The sequence below is a fragment of the Lissotriton helveticus genome, chromosome 1_1 (genome assembly GCF_964261635.1).
Source record: "Lissotriton helveticus chromosome 1_1, aLisHel1.1, whole genome shotgun sequence".
In the NCBI taxonomy this organism is placed as follows: domain Eukaryota; kingdom Metazoa; phylum Chordata; class Amphibia; order Caudata; family Salamandridae; genus Lissotriton; species Lissotriton helveticus.
Window position 1 is genome coordinate 1,871,513,816 of NC_136057.1, and position 16,064 is coordinate 1,871,529,879.

General features: G+C 46.7%; 1 protein-coding gene across 1 annotated transcript in view; it reads right to left on the reverse strand.

Annotated features, from left to right (window-relative positions):
• Positions 1-16,064, reverse strand: part of COP1 (COP1 E3 ubiquitin ligase) — a 922,999-nt gene that overhangs the window by 11,303 nt on the left and 895,632 nt on the right. The window contains exon 19 of the mRNA XM_078642019.1: positions 13,018-13,062. Within this exon, the coding sequence (XP_078498145.1) occupies positions 13,018-13,062 (45 nt within the window). The remainder of the gene's footprint in view (positions 1-13,017; positions 13,063-16,064) is intronic.

Here is a 16,064-nt window from a genome sequence, read left to right on the forward strand (position 1 = left end):
TGGCTTCCCATACTATTTTTACATTCACTACTATGGACTGATTAGCACATCATTGCTCTTATGACTACAGGTCTGCTTTAGAATCACCTGTATGGAAAAGCACACATAACCTTTCCACATATGCCTCCTTTGAATCCATAATAGGACATCATTCCTTTAAAAACAGACAGTTATGTAACTATTTTAACAATTTTTAAGTTGCAGGCCTCTTCAACCCTATATGCCTGTTCCCCTATGCTTATGACACGCATGTTGGAAATGTTCTCTTTCTGCAGGATCACCCCAGATTTTTGCTTTCTGTAGCTGAACAGTTGGTACTTTACCCTTTCCAACCAGTGGCAAAGCGTGTGTGCGCTTTCCTTTAAACATTGTGAAATTGGCATCCACATGATTGGCACATTCCATATACTTTTAAAAGCCTAGCCTATGGTACGACCTATACCAAGGGTCTGTAAATTAAATGCCACTAGTGGGCGGCAGCACCTATTGTGCCATCCACAATAGCAGCTCCCTAAAGCATTTCTCAGGTCTGAAATTGCAGCCTGCAGTGCAGTTTCAAATTGTCATTTGGACATGCAAAGAGAACGTTTTTTTAGGCCTAAACCTTTGTTTTGAATACTTATATGTCACAGCTAAGGAAGGCCCAAAAAGCTCACAGGGCAGGGTGCATGGTAGTTAAAAAGTAGGACATGTAGATTTAATTTTTTACATGTCCTGGCAGCAAAAAAACTCCAAAGTTATCTTTTACTGTTGCATGGATGGCATCCCATAGATTAACACTGGTTTACCTTATTACACCTACGTGCTAAATTCAGTTTTGGACAGCTGGGAAAATACATTGTCTACTCGTTTTATTTGCAATGTAAAATTCTTTGTAATGGTAAAGTCAGATATTAAATTACTATTTTGGAGATGCCCCTTTTAGAGCATTGCCATTTTTCTGCCTAAACAAATGTGCCCTTTCTGCCACTGGCCAGGGTCTCCTGATCGCTGATGGCTTCCCCATTGGGAAATGTGTATTGGAACCAGAAAGTGGACAAAGGACCTGGGTGTTGAGGGGAGTGGCTCTTCCTGATAGGATGGCTGGGGAGGGGCTGTGCTACTTCCCTGACTGAACTTCAGAGTAGTCTGGGGGCTGTAACCAGTCTTTCCTGACTTCAGAAGAGGCCTTCCATGTCACTGGCAGATGTAGTTCACACACCATGTCACTTGCAGATGTAGTTCACACCTGAGCCTGGACCCTTAATTTCATTAGCCAGCCTGGATCCGAACCCAGGGGAAAGGGAAGCACTGACCAGAACCAGTCTAAGGTTAGACAAAGGGAGTATACCCCACACACAGGATGGCACTGGGCGTAAATGTGGCATCTTCAGTACCTGAAATTAAGACACTTCTGGGCTTGAGAATTTTCAGGAGGACTGTTCTGCTGTCTGAAGAAATAAAATTGGACCTGCCTGACTTGAGCCCCAGACCCCTGACATGACTTCAAGTGTCACTTGGCTGATCTGCTGTTTGAGCTATAGGGACACAACAAGCTTCCAGAGGCCGTTCAGGCTTTCCAGCTGATCAGATCCAACTGGACCTGACCGGGTCCCCCCCTACTGGCCTCTGTGGGAGTGAATCCTGACCCTCAAATGCTGCTCTCATGGTCCTAGACCCTTGGCTGCAGTTAGAGTGTACTTCTACCTGTAAAATTGATGTTTTCACCGGATCTGACACAGAATGGCGCAGAGCCTCACATAGCAACACCATGAGCTCCTGATTGGCAGCTTCACCAGATCAGATGCAAAGCCTTACTTGGCAGCACCGTGCAACTCCTGATCAGCAACCTCACCGGATCTGACACAGAGCCTTGTATTGCAGCACCACATTTCTCCTCATCGGCGGCTTCACCAAATCTGACACAGACAGATGCAGAGAATCGCTTAGCAGCACTGTGCAGCTACTTATCAGAGGCTATACTGGTTCCAATGCAGAGCATCGCAGCACCGCATAGCTCCTGATCCCCAGCTTCATTGTATCTGACACAGCCTTGCATCCCAGCCTCGCTCAGTCCCCGCATCAAGGACAAAGTACAACTCACAGTGCACCGAACCTGGCATGACAGTCAGCCTAAACTTGTGACTTAGTTCTGTTAATAAGTGACCAGATTCCGGCAGTTATAGCTGCGCATCTTTTGACATTAATTTGACCTAAAACTATTAAAACTCACAACCCGGATTCTACTGATTGGATTGTTGTTTTGGTATCATTTTATTTATTACAATTTAATATATTTTTCTAAAGAGATTTGGGAGTTTTCATTTTAATGTGTTCACTTTATAACTATATGAAGACTACATAAATACTTTACACATTGCCTCTAAGTTAGGCCTGACTGCTTTTGTACCCTGCTACCAGAAGGTATAATATAGGTTTATTGGGTGACCTTTGTGGTTTACCCTGACAAGGATTGTGATTATTATTTGAAGTGGGGTCTCATCCCCTTCAACTAAAAATCCAATTTCTTACACATACTAACATGTTCAAAGTGAAGATACAATTGTCTTGAGTGACCTTCCTATGTAGTTAGTCATACATTCAGTAACCCTTCATTAAGTCTCCCAAAACATTTTCTCTGGTGGCACCATTGGTAGACAAAAAACATAACCAACCTACCTCATTATTCTGACTGAAAACATGTAGAAATTACCCTGTTTCCTGATAAACTAATGTTTTTCGACAGATCTCTTATTTCAGGATTTTCACACTGCTTGGTGCCAGGGATTTCATTCACCATCTTCAAATATCCCACCAAGTGTTCTCAGCAAGATACACTTTCTTTCATAGTAATCTACTTGAGATTCTAGGCACCTCTGCAGTGTTTTATACTACATAACCCATGCTACTTCCAAAGACATATTCCCAGTGTTCACTGCAGCAGAAGACATGCTGCTTTCCAACTAAACCTCTGTGATACATCCCATGAAAAACCCTCTTGCCAGTGGTGCCTGATGAAGATTCCATACAAAATCTAAAGTGTCCATCTTGCTAACTGCAGAAGCTTCCAGAAAATTAGCACCCTCTATGGATCGCTGAAAATACCTACACCAATTAGAATGGTGCAGCATGTGCACATTAACTACAGTTTTCTGAACTGAATGTATTACGTTCACGTGCGACCAAGGGTTAAGTCCCTTGCCTAATACAAAATGCCACTCCAGATAAGAAATCAATACTTACTTGTAACTCAAATTCTACAGCGTAGGTATCTTTCATAGATACAGGTGCTTGAATGATTCCCAACCAAGCTGGAAATCTTCTGTATTCTAAAGAGCAATTAATGGTATTAACAAATCCACAGTGAGACCTATAGTGTTTGTTTAGAAGCATATTCATCTCATTTGAAAGTGTTGACACTTCAGCCAATGAGGTGAAAGTGCAGAATACCATCTTCTCCAAGAGGCCACCAAAGCTCAGAGTTCTACCCCAGTTCAGGTGTGAAGGAGTCCTAGGAAGGGTGCAGGCCTTTCCAAGTGTTTTTGCCTCGCCTGGGCAACTTGGACAAGACTCAAGCTTCAGCTGCACCTTACATTGAGTTGTTTCAGAATTATTCCCTGAGCCAGGTGAGATGTATTGCCTCACTATGGCAGAAACTCATGTCGAAGAGTAACTCTCTCCTCAAGGTCTGCTCTACGTGCGGCCATTGGAAGATGAACCATCCTTACCGTGCCTCTACAATGTTTATTCCCCAAACCCCCCTAGCTACGCCACTGCATAAAAGGTGGAAAATGTACCATTGAAGAAGGGCATTGCAGTAATACCCATCGCAAACAATCCTGTAAGATTTTGAAAAATATATTGATTTTTAATTGCTTTGTGTAAGACAAAGGTTCTAAGTGATAGAGATGAGGGGAGAATAAAAGCAGAAGAAAGGTGAAAGTGAGAGCCTGTGTCTCACCTGACTTAATGAATAAGTTACTTACCTTGGGTAACGTCTTATCTGGTAGAGACAATATCTAGCCGCAGATTCCTTACCTTTGAATTTCCTCAGGCATAAGACTGGATCTAGAAAATATTCGGTAGCAGTACCCCGTGCGTGCTGGTATGAGGCATTGGTCTGCTCAGCGTGGTGTAGTCACCAGAAAGGACATCCGCATCACCTATGTAGGCGCCACCTTGGCGTACTGACATCAGTTACTTTTCAAGACTTTTCATGCCAGAAGTGCACTGATATTGGTATGTCCAAACCAGGGTAAGTGATCAACTCTAACCCTAGAAATCTGTCCGCAGAGCGAGGAGAATGGGTGGCCCTGTAAGGAATCTGTAGCTAGATATTGTCTCGACCAGATAAAGCGTTACAGAAGGTAAGTAACTTGTTCATCTGATAGAGACATCTAGCCGCAGATTCCTTACCTGTAAATAAATACCATCCCCGATGGTGAATCTGCGGCCAAATTCAGACTAAGAAGTCCTGAAGGACCCAACGGGCAAAGTGCTTGTCCCTGCAGACCTGACTGCCCAGGCAGTAATGCTTGGTAAACAAGTGCAGGGACGCCCACGTTACTGCCTAACAGATGTCCAGGACTGGCATTCCACAGGTATCGCAGCCTTAGCTCTGGTATAATGAGCTCGTAAGCCTGCAGGAGGCTGATTCTTGGCAATGCGTAGCAGATTTTAATGCAGAGAACGACACATGGAGAGATGGTCCGTTTCTAGACTGCCGAACCTTTTTGGCACCCACATACCCCAAGAAGAGTTGGTTGTCCACCCGGACTCTCACGTGCGGTCAATGCAGAATGAAAAGGCTCATTTTGGGTCCAGACGGTGGAGTCGCTCCTCTTCTTTAGAGGGATATGTGAGAAAGTAGACAAGGAGACAAATTGGCCCACATGAAATGGTGTAAACACTTTTGGCAGGAAAAGAGGCCCTAGTACGAAGCACTAATTTGTCAGAGAAAACAGATAGGAGGGGAGGCTTGGATGATAAAGCCTGGAGCTCACTCACCCTCCTGGCCGAAGTAATGGCACTCTCCGGGCTCGTCTGTCCCGGGAAAGCACAGCAGTTGAGGCGCAACACCTTACGGCACAGGCAGCAGCGACTATCTAGGAGTGACACGGCGGAAGCGCAGTAGGAGGCCTGCCGGTGCGGAAAGGGCGCACACAGCATGGGGAGGAGATAGTACCGATCCTATGGGGATCCCGCCCGCCATTGCAGACACACACCGCGAGATGAGAGACGGTGAGCGCGGACATTGTTGACATCCCTGGGAGCGCCAAGGGTCCTGGTGGTGAGCCCGCGAGGCTGGGGCTCCCGACACTGTCCTCCTTGGTCTTTTAGGGCGTTAAGTTGTATTCGAAAGCCCCTATTTAACGCGCCTGACCCTAAAATGGCATCTACAGAAGATAGTCGCCAGGGGTGCGACACCCCAAGAGAGGCCCTCTTTGGCACCTACAGCATAGGGGCCACGGGGTGGATGGTAATGGCAGTAACATCTCCGACCTCTAGAAAAGACGACAATCAGCTTTAAGATCAACCGAGTAAGACACCTGAGGCACCCCGCGTGATCCTAAAATGGCAGCTGTCTCTCCCCCTAGCAACTACAACTCGGAAATATTCACCTCTGGAGACAAGCGGACACTGGCTCTGCCCTCAATCTGCTCCTCTGCACAACAACTCCCCCCCCCCCCCCTTGTTGAGCAAAATATAAAAATGGGGACCGGCTGAATGTTAACACCAAGTTCAGAACCCCTTGCCTGACCCCAAGATGGCTGCCACAGTGGTCCCTTCCACGTTGTGCTCCTACTATGGGATATTAAACTTGACATTGACCTTTCCCCCATCCGGCCTACCCATCAGGAGATTGAATCTGTGAACTTACCCCCGACCGCGGAGACCTAGTTTTCTGGCCGATGCCCAGTGGAGCAAGCTGGTAGCTAAAGAGGCGATGGCTGTGGACTTTCCCCCTCGGCTGTCACCTACCCAGCTGGACCTTGGGCAGATTTTCCGGCGTCTCTTTGTCGTATTCTCCCTCCTACTACTTTAGCCTACCCCATTACCCCTCTAAGCTGCATTTATTTTGACCTCTATGCTCTTTAAATGTTTTCCTATTGAGACCTAGCTATTTGGCCAATGCCCGGTGGAGCTACCTGATATCTATAGAGGAGATGGGTTTTGAACTTCCCCCTCGACCGTCACCTACCAAGCCAGACTTTGGGCAGACTTTCCTTTGTCTCTCTGCCGTATCTCCCTCCTACCCCTTCACCCCTACCCCCTTCACCTCTATACTTCACTTATCTCATCTCCTATGCTCTTGTAATGTTTTTCTTGCAACTGGTGTAAATTGTAACTTATGTAATTTTGTGGAACCTCATGTAAAGCGCTCTGATACCTCCAGGTCTAGCCAGAGCTATATAAAACTCTTTTTCTTTTAAAGGCTATTTCAATGATGAGCAGCCTGAGGGGACAATTCTGTAAGAGCTCGAATGGAGCACACATCAGAAATGTAATTATCAAATTAAAGTCCCACTGAGGTTTAATGAAATGGGAAGGAGGGAACATACGTTTAAGACCTTTCAGAAATGTATTTACCCTGTGAGATTTAAAGGAGGAGTGCTGGTCAGGGAGCTGCAAGAAGGAAGACAAGGCAAAAAGATACCCTTTTAGAGTGGCCAAAGCAGTGCCCTGCTGGGCAAGGGTCAAAATAAAATGTAAAACACCAGAAAGGGAGGCATAAAGAGGGTCAATAGACTTTTCTGTACAATATGATACAAACTTCTATCCTTGGCAGGCTTATACCGTCTTGGAGGATGGATACCTGGCTGCTAGAACAACACTGTAGACTTAGGGAGGAAGGTTGAAAGCTATCAACTGCTGCTGCTCAATCTTCACGCAAGAAGCCGGAATTGACAGATTCGGGTGAAAGGACCTCCCTTGCTGCTGTAACGGAAGATCCTCCTGAAGGGGCGGCCTGATCGGAAGATTGATGAGCATGTCCAGAAGCTCCGGATACCACTCTTTGCGACCAGTCCAGAGCCACCAGGATGACTTAGGCCCGGTCGTTTCTGATCTTCTTGAGAACTCTGGGCAAAAAAGGAATGGGCGGAAAAGCGACAGAAGGCCTGAGCGCCACTCGAGCGAAAGCCGCCTTTGAAACTCCAACATGCAAAACTGCTGACATTGCGCATTCTCTGCGGAGGCAAACTGATCTAAACACGGCTCTACCCACTGTTGAAAGAGACCTTCTGCCACCTCCGGGTGGAGACGCCATTCGTGATCCACTAGGCATCAACGGCGGAGTACATCCGCCCTGATGCTCAGGGAACCTGCCAGGTGTTGAACCACCAGGAAAATGCCGTTGTTCCAGCTATGTTCAGAGATGCCGGGCTTCCTGACAAAGGGTCCACGTACCCATCAGTCCTGTTTGTTGCACCACCACATGGCGGTGGTTTTGTCCGTGAACACTTGTACTAGAGTTCCCTTGATGGAGGGTAGAAAGGCTTTTAAGGCCAGTGGGATCGCTCGGAACTAACAAGTTGATGTGGAGTTTAGATTCCGCAGGAGACCAGAGACCTCCGATCTCCACCTCTCCCAGGCCAAGGTGGCCACCCCCTCCCAGAACTAACATATCAGTTACTTCTGTGAGATCTGGTGGTGAAGGGAGAGGGGACTGCCACTGACCCAACTGCAGTTCGTTAACCACCATGTTGGTCCGCTGCAGTTCCCTCCGAGATCTGGACCATGTCGGAGAGATTCCCCCGATGCTGTGCCCACTGAAACTTCAGGTCCCACTGCAGAGCTCGCATATGCCATCTGGCACGTGTCACTAGCAAGATGCAGGCGGCCAAGAGTCCCAGCAGCCTCAGAGGCAGTTTCACCAACATATAAGATAGAGGCTGAAACATCAATATCAAAGCCTGAATATCTTGGACTTGCCGCTCAGGAGGAAAAGCCTAAACCTGTGCTGTGTCCAGAACAGCTTAGATGAAAGGGAGAGTCTGAGAAGGAGTCAGGTGTGACATCTGCATGTTGATAGTCAATCACAGTGAATGCAGGAGACCCACCGTAGCCTGGAGGTTATGTTATGTTATAGGGTTTTATACAGCGCTCAGCTGCCCCAGCAAAGGGGCGTCCCAGCGCTTTCAACAGCAAAAGAAGAACTAACTGCCGCGGCGAGAAAGCTCAATATAGCAGCCGCCAGAAGCCTACTTTAAAGGAAAGAGGAGGGTTTTGATGACCTTCCTAAAAGTCAGCAAATCCTCTAAGCCTCGTATTTGGACCGGGAATGAGTTCCACAGTTTGGCCGCGAGATAATAGCAGGAGCGACCGCCCGCCAGGGAGCGCTTCACCCGCGGAACCGCAACCAGTTGCTGCCCTAGAGAGCGCAATGCTCGCGGAGGCACATACGGGGTCAACAAAGTACAGAGCAGCTTAGGTGTAGCAAGTTTCAGGATCTTAAAAGAGAGACAAAGAGTCTTAAATTGGATCTGCTCTGCCACAGGGAGCCAATGCAGTTTCGAATGGTATCGGCAATGGGATGGAAACGTGGAAGTCCTACCAGAGCTCTGGCCGCCGCGTTTTGTATACGCTGAATCTTCATGATCTCCGCTTGGTTAGCCCCCAGAAGCAAGGAACTAGCAGCTGGCGGGATGGTGGATCGAAGAATTTCAAAATAGGTTTAAGACCCCGTAAAAGACCAAAGCAAGTACCTGCCACTTTTTTTGTGTGCATACAAAAGCTAAGGGAAGAGTCCATCCATACCCCTAAGTTTTTTACTTCCTTCTTGGGTTCCGGGGCCTTGCCGAAAGTATTCGGCCACCAGTGCTCACCCCAGAGATTGGCATTCTTGCCGACTAGCAAAATTTCTGTCTTACTAGCGTTTACGGCCATCAGGCCATTTCTAAACCTGGAGACATTCAGGGTAGTGCCATCCGCCAAAGCAACCACAAGCTGCGTGTCGTCCGCATATGAGACCATTGAGAGTTCCATTGCCTGGCGACGGCAGCCAGTGGCTGGACATAAAGGTTGAACAATGTGGGGCTTAGCGTCAAGCCCTGAGGTACCCCCTGCTTGATAGAGCGTTCCTGGGATAAAAAAAAGGGGGAGTGGAAACACGAAAGGATCTTCCGGTGGGAAAGAATCTGAACCACTCCAAAGCCAGGCCCGATATTCCTGCTTCTTCCAGACGATGAAGCAGAACACCATGCGAGACCGTGGCAAAGGCGGCACTCAGATCCAACAGGATCAGTGCCGCCGTTTGGTCAGAGTCAAGAATGGTCCGCAGGTGTTCAGTCATGGATAAGAGTGCTGTCTCTGTACTGTGGCCGGAGCGGAAGCCATGTTGCGTGGCATCCAGAATGTTATTGGAGCACAGGAAGTATGTGAGAGTGATATTAACATGTGCCTCCGCCACCTTTGCCACCCAGGAAAGAAGGGAAATAGGCCTAAAATTCTCAGGTTTGGTGGAATCCAAGGTTGGCTTTTTAATAATGGGGGATACCCACGCCTGTTTCCATTGTGCCGGTACCACGGCGGACGATAAGGAAGAATTGATTATCTGATGAAGAGGAGTCAGAAAAAGCGAGGAAGATTCCCTAAATTGGATGGGCTTTAGAGGGTCGGCCGGGGATCCAGACTTAATTTTTCCACTCAGTCTATAGAGTTCCTCATAGGAGATCTCAGGGATGGCCAAAAGACTAGAGATCGGCCCTGGTCTGGAAGGGGTGTAGATACCAGAAGTTGACATGGGGGAAAAGACCTATAGATTGCACGTACTTTCTCCACAAAGAAGGAGGCCAGTTCTTCATAGTGCAATTCTGAGGTGGTTACAGGTGCTGAAGATTTCCTGGCACTAAGGCCTTTTAAGATTTTAAAAATACATTTAGCAGGATTCGGGCTAAGCCTAATCTCATTAGCATAATAGGCCGTCCGCATCTTGCAAATAGCTCTATAGTAGATTTTAAGTTCCGCCATATAATGTGTTTTTTTCCCCGGATCATAGTCCTTCCTCCAGTCACGTTCTATTCTTTTACACGACTTCCTCAGTGTAGTCAGGGTGTCATTGCACCATGGTGGGAGACGACAGCCGCTGGTGAGCCTGCCTTCAGCAGCCAGTCATCGAGATAGGGGAAGACTGGTACCCCAGATCTGCGCAGATGAGCTGTGACCACTGCCTTCACCTTAGTGAACACCCAAGGGGCACTGGTCAGGCCACAAGGGAGCACGGTGAACTGAAAACGCTCGTGGCCTACCATAATCCACAGGTAACACCGATGGGCAGGCTGGACAGGAATGGGAAATTAGGCATCCTGCATGTCCAATGCTACCAACCAGTCTCCTGGTTCCAGGCAGAGAAGATCTGAGCCAATGTGAGCATCCTGAATTTCTCCTTTTTGAGGAAGTAGTTGAGGGCTCGGAGATCTAGATTTTCCGGCCCAGAAAGTAGTGGGAATAGCAACCACGGGCTACTTCTGGCACAGGAACACTGTCTATGGCTCCCTTGGCCAAGAGAGCCATGACTACCTCTGGGAGCAGAGACAGATGTTCCTCCGTCAGCTGGTCACAAGATGGTGGCATGGAGCCAGGGGTAGTCTTGAAGGGGATGGAGTAGCCCCCATCGGGTGATCTGCAGAACCCTCCTGTCCGATTTTAGAGCGTGCCAGTGGAGGAGGTGATGGCGGATCCTGCCACCAACTCATGCCCATGAATTAAAAGGGCAAGATTGAGAAGGTTGAAGGCTGCAGCTCCCAGGGAGGGGGTGGCTGGACTAGACACCTGGCTACGCGACCCACGAGGCCAGCAGGAACTGCGCCTTTGTCCACACAGAGGCTGGGAAGCTTACGTGGCTTGGTGGCTGGAATAAGGTTGGTGTGGATGAAAGCCCCTTCTGTGGCCATGAAATGAGCGAAAGGCAGGCTAGGGACTTTGGACAGCTAAGAGGCCCAAGGACCTGGCCGTAGCCTGTGAGTCCTCAAAGCAATCCAGCACAGAGTCTGCCTTGTCTCCAAAGAGATGGGTGCCATTGAAGGTCATATCAATGAGGGAAGCCTGGACAGCCCCTGAAAAGCCAGATGTTCTCAGCCAACCGTGGTGTCGAAGGGCCACCGTAGTCAAAACTGCTCTGCCCAGTGAGCCAGTCATGTCCAAGCCACAACAGATAGTGAATTTCGCTGCATTTCTCCTGTCGGTAACTGCTTGAGAGAGAATAGCACAGGCCTCTTTCAGGACTTGTGCAGCACTTGCGCAACTGGGTCCCACAGCATGAGGGAATAGCGACCAAATAAGCATGCAGTGTTCACTGACCACAATGCAAAGCTGGCAGAAGAAAACATGGTGTGACCCACGCACACCATTGAAAGAAAATTAACAAAATACAAGTGTCATCAGTTTGATTTCAGAAGCAATTAAAAACATTCATTTTTATAGTATTTAATTTTCAGCGCTATAAAATCACAGAAAGATATTGCAGAATATGACCACGAGGTTCAACACACGAGCTGGGCGTTTTAAGCATAGTAATGATGGGATGAACACAAGGCGACATCTCCAGAAGGCTGTGGGTGGCAGATTAGAAAATAAAGTACAGTGGATGGCATGGAGTCCTCTGGGACACCACACTTAATGGGTTTCATAAGACAGATTTCTTGGCTACTACCTCTCGCTGTCTCCTGCATGATAAGAGAGCCACATCAATCTCAGAACAATCACTGCCAACACTGACAGCCAAACCGGAACAGACTCTACACCCCAAGATATCAAGAGCCAAGGATATGTCTAGAAAAATGAATATGCTTGTTCCTAATAGAAGTGGCTTCAGGGCAATCTGATCACAACCTAGAATGGTATCGATTCAATTTAGAATGGACTGAAAGACGATTCTGTAAACATTTACGATTGGCTAGTAAATAAATATATGAAATAAGTAAATACTGAGGTCAAAGTTGCACAGCCCTTAAGATAAGCAGCAAGACAGAAAACTTTGGATTTCCCAATATGATCGGTTTTCCATGATCTGACGGCAAAAGACATGCATCAGTGGTAACTGATTTGGAAAACTGGCACAAGAATACAGTTCACTGTCGTGCATGACTGGCATTTATTATTAGACAATCAGAAGTTGAATACAGTGTTTCCTCTTTGAGCACTGCTGAGAACGTTGTCAAGAATCAGGAGATGGGGATTTGGTCACTGAGATGGAATCTGTGTAATAGTCATGGATGATTTTTGTTTTAATGTGAAGCCACAATGGCTTTGTAGAATTTGACTGAGGAAATACTTTCGTTTGACTATCCTGCCTAAATATTTTACATTGGTTAGAAGCCTATCAAAGGTAGCAAACACATCCCAGATTTATCTCCTATTGCACAAAGGTTTAGCTTACAAGAACGAATTAAAACAATTCTAGCCTGTGTTAGATACAAGGTCAATGAGCGTTAAAAGGGCAGATCTTTAAACCCAAAATTCAACCAGGGAGTGTAAACAATGTGGCTGCATCGATTGGTTCAGTTCTCACCAATCAACCAGCCAACCCTTCACCACATTCCAGCCTCTCGAACAACTAGATATTTTGCCCCATGAATAACATCAAGAAGATTACACACTGCTGGCTTCCCGCCCTCCTAAACGAACATTCTCAAAGCCGACTCATCAGCTCCCAAAAAGCTCTTTTTTTTTTCAATCTCCTGCTAGTACACCCTTCAGTAAAATTCCAGACATTCACACCAGCTGCCCTTGACCTCACCCTCTATACTCTGCTTACATCATATCTTGAACTGCAACATAAATAACCACCTAATCATGCCTTCATGTAGCACTTCCTACCAAGGGCCTTCAGCAGCCAGTCTTCCTTCTCGCCACTCTGCGACCCGCCCCTTAGTCCTGGAGCTGGCAGCGTTCAATATATCACTCCCCGCGACAAGTCAGACTGCTGTGACGGCCTCGCCTAATGACTTCCCTGTGCCTCTACATTGTGTATGACCTTGTTTCCTCCTTAATGGCCGACTCCAGCATTTAACCCTGACAGCAAGCGATATAACTTACCTTAATTGTACCCTGGCTGTTAGCAGCTATCAGAACATTGGATTCCTGTAAGAAAAACAAAATAGGACACAGTTAAAAGATTGGAGTACAAAGTGGGAGGCTGGAACAGGGGTAGAGGAGACAATCAGACAGGCAGCTGACAGTATGCTGTCAGAGCGGCAGCACAATAGCATTTACCATTTACATGAAGCATCGGGGAAGGTACCTCATTTCAAAGTTGTCAGTGCAGCGATTGTGACAAGGCGGTATCTACTCAGTGTTTTTCATTCCTCCACTGGTTTTTTATCACATGAGCATTTTCTATGAAGGCAACAATCCCAGTGACTCTGGAAAACTCCTCCCCCCCCAAAAAAAAACTCCCCCCTGCAAAGGACCGACAACTAGAATGTGGACTGGTAGCACTACCTCTTGGCTGCTGCTGAAGCTTTGTGTGAGAGGAGTCTTAGTTGTAGTACTGCCAACGTCCACACTACCTTCAGTGTTGGCCCTGCTACCCATGGGTTCTGCTCTAGATCCTAAAGTTGCTTTCACTTCCCACTAGTCTGCCAGCCCATTTTAGTCCTGCCCACCTAACACCTCAAATTCGCAACCACTTACGGTTTTTAGTGAATACCACTCAAACGGATCAGAGGTCGTCTGTTGGATGCCAACCTTCTTGGTCACTAGACCAAACCATTTAAATTGAACTCCGCTCTTTATATGCAATAAAATAACAAATTACTTACCTTTTTCCCCCGGATCTTTATAAAGCGCAAACTTGACCCGAAGGTATCGGGTATCAGAGTGCTTTACATGAGCACCAGTTACGATACATAAGGCCACATTCATTTTTGTTAGGCACGGGGAGATTATGTGATTTGCCCAGAATCACAGAATGTTGAGCGTCATCGCTGATATGACCTTCTGTAATGCTCTTTCTGGTAAAAACAATTACTGCAGATTCCACATCTTAGAATATCCCTATGGCACCAGACTGGTCCCAGAGAATTTTGAAGCAATGCTCCAGTTCACGGCTAGGTGATGTTGTGTAGCTCCATGAAGGCTCCATACAGCTTCGGAACTAACAGAGCGGAACAGTGTGTAGGCAACACCTCTATGTGCTGATGTCAAATTCTTATCTTTTCTGTTTCAGCGCCCTCCAAAGCATATAAAGAACAACTGTTGGTGAACAATGTGCTGCTTACTAACTTGGGACCTTTTTGCAAGATGAATAAAAAAAGAACACAGAATGGGGAGGTTGAAAAGAAGTGAGGAATCTGCGGTTAGAGTATCCGCCAGAAAGAGCATTACTGAAGGTAACTTGTCTTCTGATGACTACTTATAATAGCAGATCATCTTAGAACAGACACAGAGCAGTACCTCCCCAAGATGGAACTCTGTGAAGTGGGCTCAGAACAAAAATTATTGCTGAAATGAGCAAGCGAATTACCATTCCCACCGTACCTGGCTGTCAATGCAGTAGTACTTCGTGAACTTATACAGAGACACCCATGTCGCAACCTGGAAGATATCAAAGAGAGGCACTCCTCGTGCAGACGTAGCGGTAGTGGCCTTAGCCCTGGTGGAATGGGTTCTCAGACCTTCCTGAATTCTGCTTCTTGGCCAGTATTCAGCAGATCTTAATACAGAGGACTATCCACCTCAACATAGTGCTTTTCTGCACTACCTTTCCTTTCTTTGCCCAAGAGAACCCACAAATGGCTGAATGTCCATCCGATAGTCTTTGGTGTGATCGATGCAAAAGCTTAAAGCTCTTTTGGAATCCAACTGATGGATTCTCTCCTCCACTTTTGAGAGGTCGGGCAGGGCAAAGAACATCAGGAGATTATTGGATTACCCAGTGTGAATAGGAGTTACGACTTTTGGCAAGAGTCCTCGCACCAGTTTGTCTGGAAAAAAGGTGGTGAGGAATCTGCAGTTAAATAGTTTCTACCAGAAACAGCGTTATTTAAAGTAAGTTGATCTCTGACAGACTTCTAGCTATAGATGCCTCACCTTTTGAATAAATATCAGAGCAGTATCTTCCAAGATGTGGGCTGGTGAACTAGCTCAAACCAAAAAATCCTGAAGGACCTACTGGGCCAAGCACACTTTTCAGCAGACTGGGTTTTCTAGACAATGGTGTCTTTCTTGTGAATGTATTGAGTGACGCCCACATACCAGCCTGACAAATGTAAAGAAGAGGTATGGAACTCCTTCATGTGACAAGCTGAAGCGATCCCAATAAGGAATATGGTTTAGAATATCTTTAGTTACAACAAGTAGCTGTGCACTGGTTTAAAGGGGGTATATGCATGAAGATCATCAGGACCAAATTATGATCCCTGGGTGCCATCACAAACAGTTTAGGAGGAAACATATGTGTCCAACTTGATAAACTGCTTCACAACAGATGATTTAAACAATGATGGCTGGTCTGGCAAAAGCAAAAAGACTGGAAGGGCTAACACCTTTAAAGGTACCCACTGCTAGCATTTGCTGAACCAAATATAAAACAAACAGCAACACATTTGACGGTTTGGCTTCTAGGGGTCCTGTGTTGCAGAGTCCACACCAGGCCACAAATTTGTCCCAGCGCTTATGAAAATAAATTTTGTAGCGGGATACTTGGTCTCCAGTATGATAACCATAACCTTAGGAGGTGGATCGAGTGCAGTCAACTACCGCTGCACAATCTCCACTCCTGGAGGTAGAGATTGTGCAGGTTTGAGTGAAGAAATCTGCCCTGCTGGTGCACCAGAAGATCCTTTTGAAGCAGTAGCCTGACTGGGGGACAAATGCACATGGTTCAGAAGTTGTAGGTACCACACTCTCCTGACCTAATCCAGAAACATTAGGAGGACTTGGGCCTAGACATTCCTGATTTTCAGAATTTAGGGCAGGATAGGCATAGGAGGAAAGGCACACAGGAGCCCTGTGCTCTACTCTAGTATGAATGCATCTCCTAGAGAATCTTCTTGGGAAGTTCAACATGCAAAAGGTTAGACACTGCCAGTTCTCGATGGTGGTGAAGAACAAGATATTTACTTTTGGTAACGGTCTTTCTG